At 38.5% G+C, this 17394-nt stretch overlaps 1 protein-coding gene across 1 annotated transcript in view; it reads left to right on the forward strand.

The window, feature by feature from the left end:
* SLC12A2 (solute carrier family 12 member 2) overlaps nt 1–17394 on the forward strand; it is a 55450-nt gene that overhangs the window by 19200 nt on the left and 18856 nt on the right. Inside the window, exons 5-13 of the mRNA XM_069000840.1 lie at nt 929–1068; nt 1834–1944; nt 4950–5058; nt 5512–5639; nt 5727–5811; nt 9894–10048; nt 14718–14825; nt 15417–15540; nt 16745–16846. Of these exons, the coding sequence (XP_068856941.1) occupies nt 929–1068; nt 1834–1944; nt 4950–5058; nt 5512–5639; nt 5727–5811; nt 9894–10048; nt 14718–14825; nt 15417–15540; nt 16745–16846 (1062 nt within the window). The remainder of the gene's footprint in view (nt 1–928; nt 1069–1833; nt 1945–4949; nt 5059–5511; nt 5640–5726; nt 5812–9893; nt 10049–14717; nt 14826–15416; nt 15541–16744; nt 16847–17394) is intronic.

Here is a 17394-nt window from a genome sequence, read left to right on the forward strand (position 1 = left end):
GCTTTTTTTTTTTTTTTTTTTTTTTTTAAAGTCACTCTTGAAAAATAGTACTTCATTAGAAAATTTGAAGTGCTGAATTGGAAGAACTGTAGAATTGCATAGGAACAACTGTTCTTATGAAAACATTACGTTACAGTAAGATTTTTTTTTTTTTGCTACATAAGGCATGCAGAGAATTGCCAAGCTGGGTACATACAAACAATTTGCACAAGAAACTTAATGCAGGGAAATCAAGCAGTTCCTGTTGCAGATTTTTAGCATGCACTCAGTTGCTTCACACTGGAGCTGGAGGATTTTGTTGCGTCTGGACAGCTTAGCCTTAAATTCCTTAAATAAAGTAATATATGCCTTTGCTACATTTTCTAAACTTTAGTTTTCTCCAGATACTCAGATTTTCATTTTTCCTGTGGGATTTGAGATGTTGTTTTTGTCAAGCTCAAAAGTACACAGAACAGGCTCTTGAGAGTCCCACTGGAGGGCAGAAAATGCCTTTAACAGCAGAGCTTTTAGAAACAGGTCTCGGAGGTTTGGCACTTCAGTGGGTTTATTGCAGTCTGCTTTGCCAGTTTCTTGATCTTGACTGCACGAGTGCTTTGAGCAGTTTGAAGCAAAAAGCACACTAATACTGCAGCTTGTGTTTTACAATTTGTTTTTTAGCCATAGAACTGGTTGCATACCTGAATAATATGATGTGATGCATGAGTCATGGCTATTTCCAACTGGTCTCTTTTCCTAAGATCTTGAAATACATTCCTGAAATTTCAGCATATCTGTCCCTAAAATACTGAGTTTGGGGTTATTTTCTAATATATCAGGGAGTAAAGAGTGAGTAGATTCTGGCTCATGTAAGTGTTAAATTGCTGATGACTGTTCCAGGCTCTGTCACGTAGAGGACTTTTTTGTCATTTGTATTTTTTTTTCCTTTCAGGAGGAGCATATTACTTAATTTCCAGAAGTCTGGGGCCAGAGTTTGGTGGTGCCATAGGTCTGATTTTTGCATTTGCCAATGCTGTGGCAGTAGCAATGTATGTTGTTGGCTTTGCAGAGACAGTTGTTGAGCTACTGAAGGTACATGGATGACAGTGCTTATATTGATTATACTTCATATATAAAGTTTGACTATGTAAAGTATATACCTTATAGATAAAGGTAAAGATTGTACTTGAGTTTTGATTCATCTAATCATAAAATGGTGTGGTTTGGAAGAGACATTTAAAGGTCACCTAGTCCAACTCCCATCCAGGTAGAATCACAGAATGGTTTGGGTTGAAATGGACCCGAAAGACCACCCAGTACCACCCCCCTGCCATGGGCAGGGACACCTTCCACTATCCCAGGGTGCTCCAAGCCCCATCCAACCTGGCCTTGGACATTTCCAGGGATGGGGCAGCCACAGCTGCTCTGGGCACCCTGTGCCAGGGCCTCACCACCCTCACTGTAAAATGTTTCTTTTTACCTCTAGTCTAAATCTGCCATTTTTTTGTTTAAAGCCATTACTCCTTATTCTGTCACCACAAGCCTTATCCAAAAGTCTGTCCCCGTCTTTCTTCTAAGCCCCGTTTAAATACTAAATGGTCGCAGTAAGATCTCCCTGAAGCTCTCTTTTCTCCAGGCTGAGCAACCCTGATCATTTACATTTGGAAGATTCATTGATTTAAAAACAAGGCAAAACCCCAAATTGCTTGTATCCTTAAATGGAATTTACATTTAGTAAATTTGTGGTCTGCGGGTTAACTACTAATAAATTACAGTAAATAAAATGCTGTTCTTTGATAGGGAAGGTATTTACCTGATGAAGTATATGACTGTGCATTTTTTTGTTTGTTGTGTTAGGAAAACGGAACGTTGATGATCGATGAAATGAATGATATCAGAATCATAGGGGCTATCACCGTGGTTATACTGCTGGGCATTTCCATTGCAGGAATGGAGTGGGAAGCAAAAGTAAGGAACTCCCATCTTTTTTATTCTCTGCTTCATAATTTCGATCCCATTTTTGTACCTTAGCTGTCTGATTTATTTTTAGTATGTTTAGTGTATTCAATTCTGCATGGTGGCATGTTAGAAGTCAGTAGATTTTGATGCAGTAACTATTGGACTGGCACTAGCATGTGAAGGTCTGAACAGCATTTCAGATCTTTAACCACTTCCCTTCACTGGAAGCTTAAGCATCTATGAGAACCTACACGCCAGCATAATCTACTCTTAATGACAAATAGATTACTCTTAATTGTCAGATAGGTTAATGGTATTTCCCTCTTCTGGGCAGTTACATCAGAGGAGAAGGTAAGAACTTCAGCATGGGAATTTTCCCTTACTATGACCTTTAGGCAAGGTCTCTGGATGAAAAACACAGGGCTGGTCCCAAAGCCAGCTTAGAGCTGTGTAGTTTCTGCTAGCTCAAATGCAGTATCCTTCCCTTCTCTTCCCTTCTCTTCCCTTCTCTTCCCTTCTCTTCTGTTTTGGTTTTCACCTGGAAACAGCCAAACTGTGGCATGCATTCACTAGAGCCAGCATGGAGAAGGGTTTTGAATGGTGGTGGTGATGAATGTGTGGGAGGGGAAACCTCCTTCCCTTGTCTTCTTGTGGCTGCGCAGTCTTAGGTCAGCTCTGACTGTGGAAGCAAGCACTGAAGAGATCTCAGAGTACCTTAATACAGAAGCTGCCTTACCAGTTTTCTGCTTGGCCTTAGCAGGCAGTGTGGCTTGCTGTTTCCTGCATCTTGTAGGCTTCTTCTAAGTATCTGTCCATGATCTACTCAGAAAAAAATTGAGAAGAGCCTTTAACTGGGGCTTCCTTCCCTACTGGTAATTATTTTGCAATAGCCCCTATTTTCTGCACTGAGAGGCAGCTGAAGGAACCTCTCTGTGAAGTATTGTAAGTTTCTTGTGCTCCTGAATCAAGATGATGGTATTTATAATCAAAATGAGAGGGTTTTTTATCATTGTTGCTTCCAAGAAACAGGGATCCTAGAAGAAGTGAGCGAAGATCGAGTGCATTACTTTGACCAGTGGGGAGAAAAGAAACTTACAGAAATTGACTTTGGCATGTGCTTTTAAATTGAACTTCTGTAAAAACTGTTTACCTTTCTCAAGTAGTCCTTCACTGTCTGTAACTTGAATTTGTGATGGTGTCTTTATACACCCAACGGCAAACAATGCTGACTTCCTTATTCTGAACTGTTTCGAAAGAATTATTACTAATTCTCAGTCTACTGCCACTTGAAGTCACAAGAAGTATCTTGGGTTTGTTGCATAGCACAAGCAATATAACAATAGTTTGCATGGAAATACCCCTGTTTAATGTTTCTATATCAGACCTGAATTGTGGTATTACTGCAGTGTCATCCTTATTAGGGGTAGCTTTCAAAAGTCATGTCCTTAGTGCAAAAGTCAAGGCTTGGTTTGTCCATCATGGAAGGAGGCAGGTGAGAGCAGTGAGAAGGCAACTCAACCTGTCAAACAAGCATTTCATGCGGGCTGGCACACAATTCAGCATAGCAAAACACTGATGTCTCCATCTTGATCTGTGGTGTGTTCTCCTATGCCTTAGCTGTGTCTTAGAGAATGCCTGGGAAGATGGAGCAGGGGAATCTACAATAATGCCTTTGAAATAAATCTGAAAGTGAAGAGAGACTGGGATTGATTCCAGGGAAGTTGCCTTTAAAAAATGGCTTTTCAGTGTTTGTGGTTTTACGGCTCAGCTCCTTGTGTTGAAGTCTTAGACACCCATTCTTTCAGACTTTGGAATTTAGGTAAGGTAGGTAAGGTAGTCAGTAAACATCCCTAGCTTCAGGGAGAAGCCTAGGTTAGTTACTGGAAAAATCCACTTGTGGCAATTGCTCTGTGATAACTTCAGGTGGAATTCTCTGTCTGACTGAAGACTTGTGTAACCACCCAGCTGTATCCTTACACCTTTCACCTATTCTTGAGGCTTTACAAAGATTTAAATACAAGACAGGAGCTGTTTTCTTCAAGTGGACTTCTGAATCTGCTCCAGGCCATTTCACTCTGTTTATCACTGTTCTACCCTGTTTTCTTAAGAGGCTGTGTGAACTGAAAACTTTCTTTTGTAGGCATCAACAATGCCACAGTGATAATGGCATATTGACTCCTGATCCTGGGCCTAAAAATGGTCTGTGAATAGCTTCCCCCTAGCTACTGGCATTCCTTTCTAAGGAATCAAGTAACCCAAAAGATAACAGCAATGTGATTGCTTATTTATATGGAAGACCTGAACCACACGTACAATGCCTAGATTTATCTTTATTCACACTGTTGAGGTGTTGGATGGTTTACAGTACTTCTTGTTCATCTTGTAGGGCTTACAATAGTTCTGTGGAAAAGTGACTGAAATTCTAGGTTGTAGAAAAAGAACTCTCAAAACTAGGAACTAACAAGTAATTGTAGTTTGAAGTTTAGTTTCATAAGTAAGGGTTGAGGACATGAGAATGTAGCAAAATAACCTAGTTCCTGGCATAAAATAGGAAACAAAAGCTGTTTGATTCTGGATGTAATAAAATTTTTAGTAAATACCACATAGTAAAGTATAAGACAAAGTATGACCATTGGTAGTAATGTAGTAGTAGCATTTGTGTTGCATTTGACTATTTTCATGTGAATTTCTTGGATCTACTCAAATGCATTCCTTCTGGACAGCTTATATATAGAAAAATTAGTCCTTCTAAGCATTTTGTCTTCAGAAGTATAATTTTGAGGCATTTGGTGATAATAAACTTTTTTGATTAGGCATAAAACTTAGAAATTATCCCTATTTCTTAATTAAAAATTGTTGTGCAAGTTCTCTCCAGCTTTCCTTATTTATTTGCGGAAAATGCGCTGAGAAGGCTAAGCTGAATTTGGAATCAAGTGAACATTTACATTTTATAGCACAACACTTGATACTGTGAAAAGAACAAGCTCTGTCTGACAGCAATCACTGTGTTTCAGGCACAGATAGTCCTGCTGGTGATCCTCATACTTGCTATTGGAGACTTTGTCATAGGAACATTTATTCCTCTGGACAGCAAGAAGCCCAAAGGGTTCTTTGGTTATAAAGGTATGTTGGAACAGTTTACAGTATGGTAAACAATACCTTTTTTTGCAAAATAGGCTGTTAGAAGTAAATTAAACATCTAATATATCTTATGGTCCTATCCAACTATATATATAATTGAATCAGGACTTTTTTTCCTGATTTTTTCAGAATTCTGTGGTTTTGCCCCTTAAAGCTGTTGGGTCAAAACTGGATCCTACCTGCTTAATATTGAGTATATTAAATTTTAAAAAGCTGGATGTAATACTGTATTTTTTCTACCTTTAAATCTGCTTAAGTTTAGTGTGTTGACTTTTACTTGGAGTTGAAGTGATGACTTAGGGCTTAAATGTTCTACACTTAGTTTTAAGAAGGTGCTGTGACTGTCAGCTTTTTAAACTGGTCTAGTAGTGGCTGGAAAGGGTTAATACTTTAGCTTCCATGTGAATATTGACAAACTTAAATCTTCCCCTGCAGCCGAAATATTCATGGAGAATTTTGGACCGGATTTCCGACAAGAGGAAACTTTCTTTTCTGTATTTGCTATTTTCTTCCCTGCTGCAACTGGCATACTTGCTGGTGCAAATATCTCAGGGGACCTTGCGGTAAGTAGTGAATTAAAAATACTCTTCACGACCACTTGAGTGTACATTGACCTCTGTCATCACTGTCCACTGACGTTTTTCTTTCAGGATCCTCAGTCAGCCATACCTAAAGGAACGCTGTTGGCCATCTTAATCACTACATTGGTTTACGTAGGAATTGCAGTATCTGTAGGTAAATAGAGAATGTTTTTAACTTTATCCCTTTATCCTTTCACGTTCGTTCTGAGGATGTATTTTGATACGGTTTTATGTAATTTGTTGTGTTAAAGTCATTATGTAATTGACTTTCCTGCATGGGAAAGTAATAGCCAAAGGTTTCTGCTTTTTACTGTTGGGAGATTCAGTTTTCAGGTGGTTTTAAAATTTCCTGGAAGGACCGATGCTTTTCTAAGAAAAGTGACTGCTTCAGACTAGAGATGACAAAAGACTTCTTATGGGTATTTCCTCATTTGTTGTAGTTATTTATGTTGAAGGATTTACAGTTTACTAGTGGGATAATCCCTGGATTAGAAAAGCATGTTTTCAGGAAGTACTCACTGAGAAAACATGTGTATTGTTTTGAGGATTATGGTAATCAGCCACTTACCTGAAGTGAACTGTGGGATGATCAGACAGCACCATGGTGAGGATGCTTGAGCAGTAATTCCTCAGTTGAGGGAGGAGACCAAGAAGTGCCAGCCCACTTTTGGAAGTGTCATGTTCTTGTGTAAAGAGGAGAAATAATCACAGACTGATCTGAGTCTTCTCTTCCCAGTCTTTGTCACCCCACAGTTGTTTGAAATCCTCTGTAGAAGTTGCCCTGGGGTTGATACCAGTTTTGCTGTAGAGCACCAGTGGTTAACCACATTTTTCCCACCCATAAAATAATTCTAGCAACCTTAAGAGTACAGGATTGTAATGGTATCTTGCACATTTCTTGCCTGTGATTGGAAATATTTTTTACTCACATCACATAAACTAGTTTCTGATGGCTGTAATATTTTTTCTTACATTAAAGACCTAGTTTTATAATAGCTGTGGTGCCTTTTGAATGAAATTCTCATTTATGAGAGTACCATTGATCTTACCACTAATGATACTTCCTTTTCAAAGATACCAATCTTGCTAGTCTGCCTCTGTTGGCTAACATGGGAGTGTAGCTCTGCCAAGTAGCTGCTCTGTAGTCATTGTGCTTTATGCAGCATAATGAGCTACGCTCATTTCCTAATTAGATTGACTGCATAGACCTCTTGCTACCAAATTTGAATCCTTTGGAACCTCAACCCACACAAGACTAAAATTAATGCTAATACTCACTTGCTAATGGAATACTTTGATCAGCTTCCAGACATGAAAAATGCAATATAAAAACTGACAAAAGAAGCAGTTTGCAAAACCACCCGGACATGAAATTGTTTGATTAATCAGAAATGTCCTGCTTTGTACTGACTTACGCTTTGAATTGTGCTACTTAAAAAAAGGCAGCAGGAGTCAGAGATTGCATGAAATTTAGCTCCTTTTGAGGCATTGGATTAGGAATATTGGACAAATACAAATACTTTTATTCCTTTCCCAGAGGAGTGGTAAGCAAGTCACTAAAGATTTGAAGGGGCTACTAAATGTTGCAGAGTAGTCATATCTGAAGAGGAAGAAGATGTTCTGAATTTAATTCACTATTTTTATGCTCTATAGTAAGTAAGAAGGCTAAACTAAGTAGAAGAAGCTGAAAAAAGGAAAATCACTCATCCTGCTGCTGGAGTCAGGCAGCTATTTCAAACAGATAACTGTGAGAAGTAGGTATGCAGCTTCATAATTTAGCAGAGGACTAATGCAGACATGCAGGAGGCATGAGGAGGCAGATTTCACAGGCAAATTTGCATGCAAAATCTTGAAAGATACATTTCAAAGAACATCATTTATTGCTTTAAAAACAAGGGAAGCCCTAGTAAAAAAAAAAAGCCAAAGTTCTGAGTAACATTAAGACTTGCTTCCTGTAGTTATGAAAGTAAAACTAATTAACAAGAGTTGTACTGTAGGTGCTTACAGCACTTGTAAAATTAAACGCTCTGAACTGCAGTCTGAAGGGCTGTAGTATCTCTGGAATTCATGTAGTTATGAAGATCCCTTGATAGCGATGGCTGTAAACCTTCCCAGGCTTAAAGGATGGCAAAGCTCTATTTGACTTTGGCAGGAACATGCTTACAAATGCTTGTGAAAAGGTGAGATCCTGTTTTCACAGGAAGGAAAACCTAGAGACTTTTAGGGGAAAGTGCTGCCAGAATCATATAAATAAATGTAACTTTTCTGATTGAACGTTACAGAAAGTGTCCAGACTGTCACTTATACCTAGTGTTTTCTGCTGAGAACAGAGCCTGCCCAGCTCTGTTCTCACAGTCAGGCCCACATTGTTTGTTGGTACTACCATGTCCCTTTCTGTCATATTTCACTCTGCATGTGAAAGTCTGGCCAACCATTTGGATGTGAACTTTGACAAAAATGAAGAAGAGGAGGGCTGTGATAGTGCACTGTAGGTGTTTTATGAGTTGTTCAATATACTAGGCCTGCCACTGCAATCTGTCACCAACAAAATGGTATTTACAAATAGTTCAGCTGAGAAGTGTGTTGTCAAATCCATTTTATACTGCTTGAGTGGCTGGGGTGAATACTTGTGTAGTGGAGGAGGAGAAACATTTTCCTCTTACTTTTAATCCCAGTTAAACAAGAAAACAATAAAAAACCCCAGACCCTCCACATACTCACAAGAAAACCGTAAGACAGGTACTTAGTGTAGGAAACTCTTACTGTAATTTAACCAACTGGGCATAATAAGTAACTAAAAAGAGAAATGAGGAGTGAAAGGATTAATTAATGTCCACCTACTGGGACCAGGTGTTGCTGTGGGCTGTTAATCAAGTTCTCATGGCTTAGAAAAATCTAAATACGGTATAGGTAATTAGGAATTAATTTTCCTGATGGAAGAGAGACAACTCATACGGATGCCTAGGAATATTACTGAATAAACTTAAACTTGCAGCAGTTCTCTGCCTTCTTCCTTGCTTTGCAATTAATTTAGGTCCTTAGCTGTCATGAGGTTCTGCTGCAAGGCACCTCTTGTCATTCAAGTTCCTAAAAGATTAAAGGGAATTTTATTGACTCTGTAGACTTTTCCCCACTCCTTGTTTAATTCCAGCTCCTGGAAGTATTTCCTGGTGTTCAAACAGTTTGATTACCTCTGCTATTAAACCACAGAACATTAAATAATACTTAATCTGATCTACTTTTTGTCATATATGAGGCAAAAACCCCTTGACATAAAAGACTTAATGGCTTTTTAGTCCTCTTCGGTTTTTCTTAGTACTGATAAGCTGAAATGCTGTTTCTCCAGCATTTTCTTGACCAGTAAAATTAAAAGTAATCGTAGATGAACTGGTGACAGTAGTTAAGGTGGTAATTATAAAAAAAATGTGGAAGAAATGGTACTGTGTGTCTGTTTTTCACCAAGAAACCAACTTAAAAATAGCATGGTCACATAGGAGATGGCTTATTTAAACGTTGGGAAATGGCTTGCAAAAGGCTTTCATGAGAATTTACATTTTTTAAATGTCTGAGCCATAGTGACTGGGAAAAAAAAGCCAACTGCAACAGAATCTTTACATACAAAACAAATCTGCACTCCTCTAGGAAAATTGACCAAAAGAGAAAGTATAAAGTCATAAAACCATAAAACAACTTGGGTTGGAAGGGACCTTGAAGATCATCCAGTTCCACCCCCTGCCATGGGCAGGGACACCTTCCACTGTCCCAGGTTGCTCCATCCTTGCCTTGGACACTCCCAGGGATCCAGGAGCAGCCACAGCTGCTCTGGGCACCCTGTGCCAGTCTTGTCAAATCAAGTGGTGTTCCATAATACTAGCTTCAATTCAGGAGCTGTGTGGAAACTCACATTTCAGAGAAATAGTGTGTTAAGCTAAAATTGGGCTCTTAAACTTTTGCAAGTCTACTGACATCATTTTTCGCTGTGCTAGAGCTTTATACTTCTTCCTACACTCAGTTTTATTAAAAAACTAGAGATTGTTTCAGTCAAGGGAGCAGTTGTTTTGTATTTGTTCTTCATATTGAAGATAGACTTAGTACTTCAGTGTGTTAAAAAATTAAATGCTGTATTTTAATGTTCCTCTGTGAGATTATGATTACATAAGAAGGAGTTAACCCACATCCTTAAGTTGAGGTTCAGTTTGTCAATGCCTTTTTTTTTTATTGTTGTGTCCACTCTAGGTTCCTGTGTAGTTCGAGATGCCACAGGGAACGTTAATGACACCATTGTCACCGAGCTGACAAATTGCACTGCTGCAGCCTGCAAACTAAACTATGATTTCTCATCCTGTCAGTCTCCGGCAGAGTGTCACTATGGGCTGATGAACAATTTCCAGGTACAAGACTTCCTCCTTAATCTCTATACTGGGTTTTGTGTTTGGTTTTTTTGGCTGATTTGGTGTTTTGGGGGTTGTTTTTTCAGTTGTTGTTTTGGGGTGTTTGTTTGTTTGTTTTTTCCTTGGATTTGCTGTTTCGGGGTTCTTAAATTTCTTATTAGGAAAACTCACAGGCTACATATGATCATCTCTGTAAATAGAAGTTTTATCTGGAATAGGTGTGGGGTACATTCTAGCTGGTATGCAGAAGATTGTTGAAAACACTTAGGTATTCACACACAGGTGATACAAACATTTACTCTTTTTCTGAGTAAACTGCTTAGATCAGGTGGTGGTGCTGCAGCTTTCTTTAGGTACCTGAATGTCATCATTCACTGGTGGGGGTAGATGTACTCATTTTTCAATAATGATGCTGAGTAATCCTGTGTAGCCTCTGTCAGTAATTTGCTTGCTAAGTTTTTAAGTTTTTTAGAAAATACACTGACTTTTTCAGACTGTTCTATGTATTTATCACAGCATTCTCTTTAATGGCAGTAAGGTCATGAATTTTCATTAAACATGATGTTACTGTATTTAAAAATCCTCCACAAGTTAAGGGGTAATTCTTAGTCTTTCACCACAGCCAATTGGGGCTGTCCATGAACTACTCGTAAAGGTTTGAAAGAATCTGGGGAAAATGTACTTACTCCCCATTAATTTCAGCTTGGTTTGTGGTAGTCCCATCTTTGCCCAAAGTTGTTCTAATACAATTCAGCACAAAAAGTGGGCTAGAGATTGAGCTGAAATCCACTAATGCAGGTTTTATAGTGGAATAATTTGAGTATCTTATGTGATGTTATTTTTGTTCGTGTTCAGAGAAAGTCAGAATTGCTCTTGTGGGATTGACAGATTTGCAAAATCCAATGATTTGCATCATTTAAGCTGAAAAGAACCAACATACTGTCAGATGTACAGCTATGAATAGCCTGTAAATGGTGTCCTCTGATGGTGTCTTTAAGTCATGACTTTGTAAGGTTCTTAACATAAATGTTACTTGTACTTCTTATTGAGTATTTTTGCCTCCCAAGTTATTCTTGCTTCTCTCTGTGGAAAAATGAGTTGGTGGCAATGAGGAAAGGTCACTTTTAAGGCCAGAGGCAGCACTGAGAACGCAGTGCCCCTCACACCCCCCTGCTTTGTTGGAGTTTTGAAAACCTTCTCTGTGAAATTTCGTTTTTCTAATACGCAGTGGGACCTGGATATTAGAAAAACTCTTGCTGTTTTCTCTCTCACCCTCACAGCTTTTGCTGTGCATCTCTGAGAAGAGTCTGATTCTGTCTCCTCAGAAGATGTCAGAAGGAAAATGTTTGTGTGAGAGGCTGTTTCTCTAATGAGAGACTTGTCCTTTTCATAACTGAACTGCTCTCAACTCTGTGTCTCTGAATGTTAGCTGTAAGGAGAGATACTTTTTTTCATATGCAGGGCATGGTGTGGGGAGGGAGGTCCAAGCTTGTGCACCTCTCAAGCTCAAACATTTATTTTCTGTATGGTAGATAACTGAGAACAAATACTGCACTAACTAAAATTAATCCCTAAGGTGAGGGGAGATTGTTGTATTTCTCTTACAGCTTGTAAATAGGCAAGTTTGGGGCAGGAAGTGCCAGTTTGTGTGCACAGCTTAATGACTTTAATCACTTTAGGACACTGTGCTGCTCTCAGTTCTTCTGGCTAAGAACTGATCTGAAGTTCCTGCTGGGGCAGCTCAGGGTTTGGGTGTGTTTGGGCAGCAAATGGATGACTTGTAGTGTGATTTACCTGTGGAAATCTTAGATGAGGAACTTCAGATGAGGACAGCTGGTGAGACAGGTTTGGTCATACTTGCCTAGAAAGACCATCTTTAGTTTCTGTTACAGTCAGTGAATTACAGGTCCTCACAGGTGTCTGATATTTCTGTTTAGTGTCAGTGGTTATGCTGTGCCCAGGCTGTCACCTGCTAAAAGAGTAACTTCAAAAATTTGTTTTGGGCTCTATAGCCTCAGCCTAGAGCTTCCCAGGAAAAAGTTACAGCTCTAGGCAATTAAAATGCAGGGGTTTTTGCAACTTTGGATGAAAGCTGAAAGTAGCATGGAACTCAGTTTTTTCAATACAGCATTTTTGTTTTGCTCCACAGTGCTGGACCAAGGAACTAAGTAGTCAAAATTTCATGTTCCCAAATGTTTGAAATTTAAGAGACTGCCTTAACTGTAAATTCCAGGCAAACATAATGAGGCCCTTACCAGCAGGACCTGGATGTCTGTGTCACCACACCAGGGGCAACTGGGCCATTGTACCTGTACAGTTCTGTATGATCTTCCAGGGATCAAAATTTCAGCACTGTGGTAGCTGCCTTTGTGGGCTCCTTGTTTTATGGTCAAGAGGTTTGGATTGTATTGGGGGTGGGAGGGGAGTTTAACACCATGGCACACTGATTCTGCTGGATCTGGTTCCCACTGTATTCTTCTACCTTAGAGGAGCTTCCTAAAGTCTCTTAACCTAGGGCATAATTTGCTAGCTTTTAAAATGTTTCTGGGTTTCTAATTAACGCTGGAGGATTTTCTTTTAACTTTCCTATTGTACTGTTAGAGAAATATCTGAAAATTGGTGGATCAGGCTGTGCAAAAGAGCTGTTTAAAAAATTAAAGACATACAGAGCTTTGCTCAGCCTTATCTGTGATGTTGCCTGTGCATACACTTCGCTGGGATATCTCTCAAATTTATAAGACAATCGTGTAATAGTCAAAAAGAGAGCATGTACATAATTGGAGGCCTTGGACAGAACCTAGAAAGAAAATAAAAAATATGAATAGATTGCAAGAAGAAACAGCAAGTTGAGGCAAGTGTAGTAAAGTGAAGGCATCAAAATAAAAATGTTTTACATTGGACGGGAAGAAAAGTGATGGAGACTTGTACACAGATTCTGTCTATAACCAGGGAAGGTTGATTAAGCTGTCCTTGCAGGGAAGAAAATTTACATACTGCTTCTATAAAAATTATTCTGCACTTCTTACTATGTTGCTATAGCAAAAGTTTCTTTCTACAATAATAGTAAAGCATTTACACCCTTAAGTTTTCTTCTGTAACATAATGTAGGGCTATTAGAAATTGTCATTTGAAACTGCAACCTTTTTCTGTTGCTTATAAAATTAAAATAAACTGGGGCATAGGAGGGATTGCTTAATAGATGTGTTGTTAGTTTTACTCCTTTATGATTATAGGCCTGGCATGCCTTTTGTTGTTAACAACTACAAGTAGGCGTCAGGAAATTCACTCCTTCATTCATTACACTACTCTGACAGATACTTTACTCTCATCTTTTGCAGCCTTCATTTATTAAACTTCTCTTTTTAAACAAGGCATGTCTTGAACTGACCAGTGAAACCTGATGTAGTGCACAGCTGACTGAGAGGCCCAGCAGTTTCTTTGTCAGTCTGATCTGCAGAAATCCACTAAGTTTTACCCTGAGTTTAGCCCTAGGAATGTGAACAAAACTTCATCAGTCACCTACACATTGTGTCTGAGAACGTCTGACCTAGTAAGGTTTATTTGGACAGCAAGATTTTACAATTTCAGGTGACAATAACTTCAAAATGGAACACTTCTGAATGTTTTTTCTTGCCTTCCTTCAGTCACTCTCCTGGTTAATTTCAATGAGATTGCCCGGTTGAAAAGGGCAAGTAACCAGTGCAAATGATGCAGAACCACATTTTGCTTGAAAGGCACCCTGCTGGGTTTGGTCTGTTGACTAAAAACATAAGCTTTTTCAAGATGGTATAAAATTCTTCAGCCCTGGCTGTCTTAAAGCAACTTTGGCTTTTGTTTCATAAAGAAAAGTATTATATTAAACCATGAATGTTTTTTAAATACACAGCTGTGTATCCTAATTCACGCCACAGCTGGATGCAACTACAGAAATAATCAGTGGAATAGGGGAATCATAGAATGGTTTAGGTTGAAAGGGACCTTAAGGAAGATCTTTTTCCAATCCACGTGCCATAGACAGGGATGCCACTCACTTTTTATAACCTCTCTCCTTCTTGTAAGGCATCTTAAGGTACTGGAAGGTACTAGCTTATTACTCATCCAGTTTACCAAGGACTGCATATTTGATTTCTATCACTGAGATTACAAAAACATGCTGGAATTTGATCTTGGGGGAGATAGGAAGCAAGTTTATCTTGACCTTGTGGTTTTGAATGGGAAAAAAAAGCCTAACTTAAAATGATGGAGATTTTGAGAAAAGGCAATAAACGTTCCCAAGATGTTCTCCAGTTTCACTTGTTTAATTGCTTGGGTTATCTGAGACCACATTAAGTCAGCAACAGGCTAGTTGAAACATGTAACAAATTCTAAACTATTTTTCTTCCATTACTTACCTCCAGTCTTCTTATGAGCTCATGAAGACGTTTGGCCTTTGAATTACAGGGCTGGATAATATGTTGTGTGAAAACCCACCATCTCTTGTCCTGAAATCAGGATGCATTTGTATCCCCTGATCTGTCTCTAGTTCATTCATTTATGTGAATGCATGGTATTGAGACAGTTTTTAAGTGAAGAGTATGTACTATTTTCTTTCTGTTTCTGTAGTTAATGGTGCCATCCATTTGTGTAGTGTACTTTTTCACACATTTAAAAAAAATTATTTTGCTTTCAGGTGATGAGCATGGTTTCAGGATTTGCACCACTGATTTCTGCAGGTATATTTTCAGCCACCCTGTCATCTGCATTAGCATCTCTTGTGAGTGCTCCTAAGATCTTCCAGGTAAGTAAGGGAAGAAAACCATAATGTTTTGAAGATTGATCAATTAATTTTGAGTCAGGATTTTTGGAAGGGGACTCTGACATACTGCCATCATGATCCATATCCGATGACATCAGTAGATTGTTCTAATATTTACCTGTTGTTTAGAATGGGAGAACAGTTTGTTAGTGTTTCTTGATGGTTCCTGAGTGTATTTTGCTTTACTTTCTTTTTAGCAATTGAATCTCCTCCTTTAATTGGGTTAAAAAAAGTTGAATGGGGAGTCAGTTGTATTGGTAAAGAGAACTGTGTGTATTGGGCAAACTTTCCAATTCCTGAGAAAACACAGTCTCTAAACAAAGACTTCTTGTGATTGTAAGGCAGTAGTCAAGTAAAATAGTTACTTACAGAAGAGCAAAGCTGCTTCTTGCAGCTAGACATTATTGAAGGATAGAATAGTGGAAATACAAAATGTCAAGATGCAAAGACAGTTGAGAATACAATTAGTCCATGATGATTACAAACTAACAGGAAGTGTTCAGAAAGAGAATATGCAATGTAAGATGGCATGAACAAAATGCATGCTGACTCTTGATTTTTTTTTTTCCTTAGGCTTTGTGCAAAGACAACATTTATCCAGGATTTCAGATGTTTGCTAAAGGCTACGGGAAGAACAATGAACCACTGAGAGGATATATTCTAACATTTTTAATTGCTCTTGGATTCATATTAATTGGTTAGTTTGACATTTTAGTAAATCTCAATCGCCTTCTGTCCTTTAGAAAGCATTCCAGTCCATGCTGTGGACTTGATGACAGGGTCCTGGAGATCTAATGCACAGCTTAATTCTAATAATTCTAAATCTGGTTATTTTGAGGGTTACTTTCTCCTGTTTTCTAGATAAAACTCCTATCAAGAACTGCAGTAAATTTTAACTGCATTTCTCTTTTTACCCACAGGTATCTGTGTTTAGGTACTATCAGTCAATAGAAATACATCCTTTGCTTGAGATAGAGCTGTTAATGTTAACATCTTGTAAACAAAAATTTATTTCAGTTTTTTAATAGTGATAGACAGCTTCAGTAAAATACAAACTTGTGTAAGCAGTATTATTAAAAGTGTGTTTTTCTATTAAGTTCCAAACACTAGAGGTGAGAGCTGACAGTGCTGTTGCTAAAGGTAGTCTAGAGATAATTAATTACATGTATTCTATGTAGGTGGCAAACTGATTGTGCTGTGTCCATCCACAAGTCCTGTGCCAGTGCTTGAAACTTCTTCTCCCAATTTGCTCTGTCCTCCTCCTTCCACATCTGCTTGAGGCAGAGATACACACATGGGGTCCCTACTGACCTATGCTGACTGGAAGTTTGATTGCAACTAGAAGCTTGCAGACTAGGATGGCACATTCTGCATTTTGATCACCTTTTTTTTTTTTTTTTTTTTTAATTATTGTGGTGAGAGTACACATACAGATGTTTTGTACCATGCTGCCTCGTGGAAAGGAGAAACCATCAGGTTTTTCCCTCTCACTAAAGAGGATGCAAGCATCACTGTTGTGGTGGTGCTGGTCTGTAATAATTCTGGCATTCTTCAGAACCCAGTGTATTCGTGCACTGTTTGATACAGGCCCTGCTGGGAATTAAATTTTCTCAACTAATGATTTTGAGAAAGTATGTAGTGCTTCCAGAGTGTTTCTAGAACACTTGGTAGTGCTTATGTTTTTGGAGCTGAAAGCTGCACTTCCTAACTGTTAAAAGATAACTTAGTAAATAGGACATCATTGACATAAAGCTGTGTCAGCAGAAAGGGTAAACTGCATTCCTTAGAGTATATCATAAAATAAGGTTCTTTGTAGCAGAATTTTTACTCTGTAATCTGCAAAGCCACTGGGTGATACCTTTGATAACAGCCTCCTTTTTTTTTTTATTTTCATTTTACAGCTGAACTGAATGTCATTGCTCCAATTATTTCTAATTTCTTCTTGGCCTCGTACGCCTTAATTAACTTCTCTGTATTCCATGCTTCTCTTGCAAAATCCCCAGGTAGGAACTACATTTTAGGGGTGGGAGTTTAGCCTTGAAATTCCTTTAGGCAAAAATGCAGTTTAAAACGTATTAAGATAAATAAAGGTTTACTTTAATGATTAAATGTATAGTTGATTCTCATGGCATTAAAAGCTTAATATGTTGTATGCTTGGGTCGTGTGAAATTTTGAGAACTGGGTGATTCAGTAGCTCTTGGAACCTACTAATTTTATCATCTTTGCTGAGGGAGCACAAGATAATTCAGAATTTATTCAGAAACTCTGGAAGAAAACTTTGTTGCTAATTCAGTATCTGGTGCTGCCAGACTACCCTTTTATTGTCTTCAGTTCCTGTTAATGTGTTTCATCTTCCAGTCCAGAAGAAACAGGAGTTGCTGGTGGTATTGCCACATTTAAATAGTCTTTAGTATGGGAGGTTGGCTAAAGTACAGGAATAAGCCAAATCCTGGTACCGGCAGAACAGATGCACATCATGCCCAATCCACGTGCAGCTGTACTGGAATAACTCCCTTAAAAGCTTCTTAAGTTACTAATTGGGTAGTTTTG

The sequence above is a fragment of the Aphelocoma coerulescens genome (assembly GCF_041296385.1).
Source record: "Aphelocoma coerulescens isolate FSJ_1873_10779 chromosome Z unlocalized genomic scaffold, UR_Acoe_1.0 ChrZ, whole genome shotgun sequence".
In the NCBI taxonomy this organism is placed as follows: Eukaryota; Metazoa; Chordata; class Aves; order Passeriformes; family Corvidae; genus Aphelocoma; species Aphelocoma coerulescens.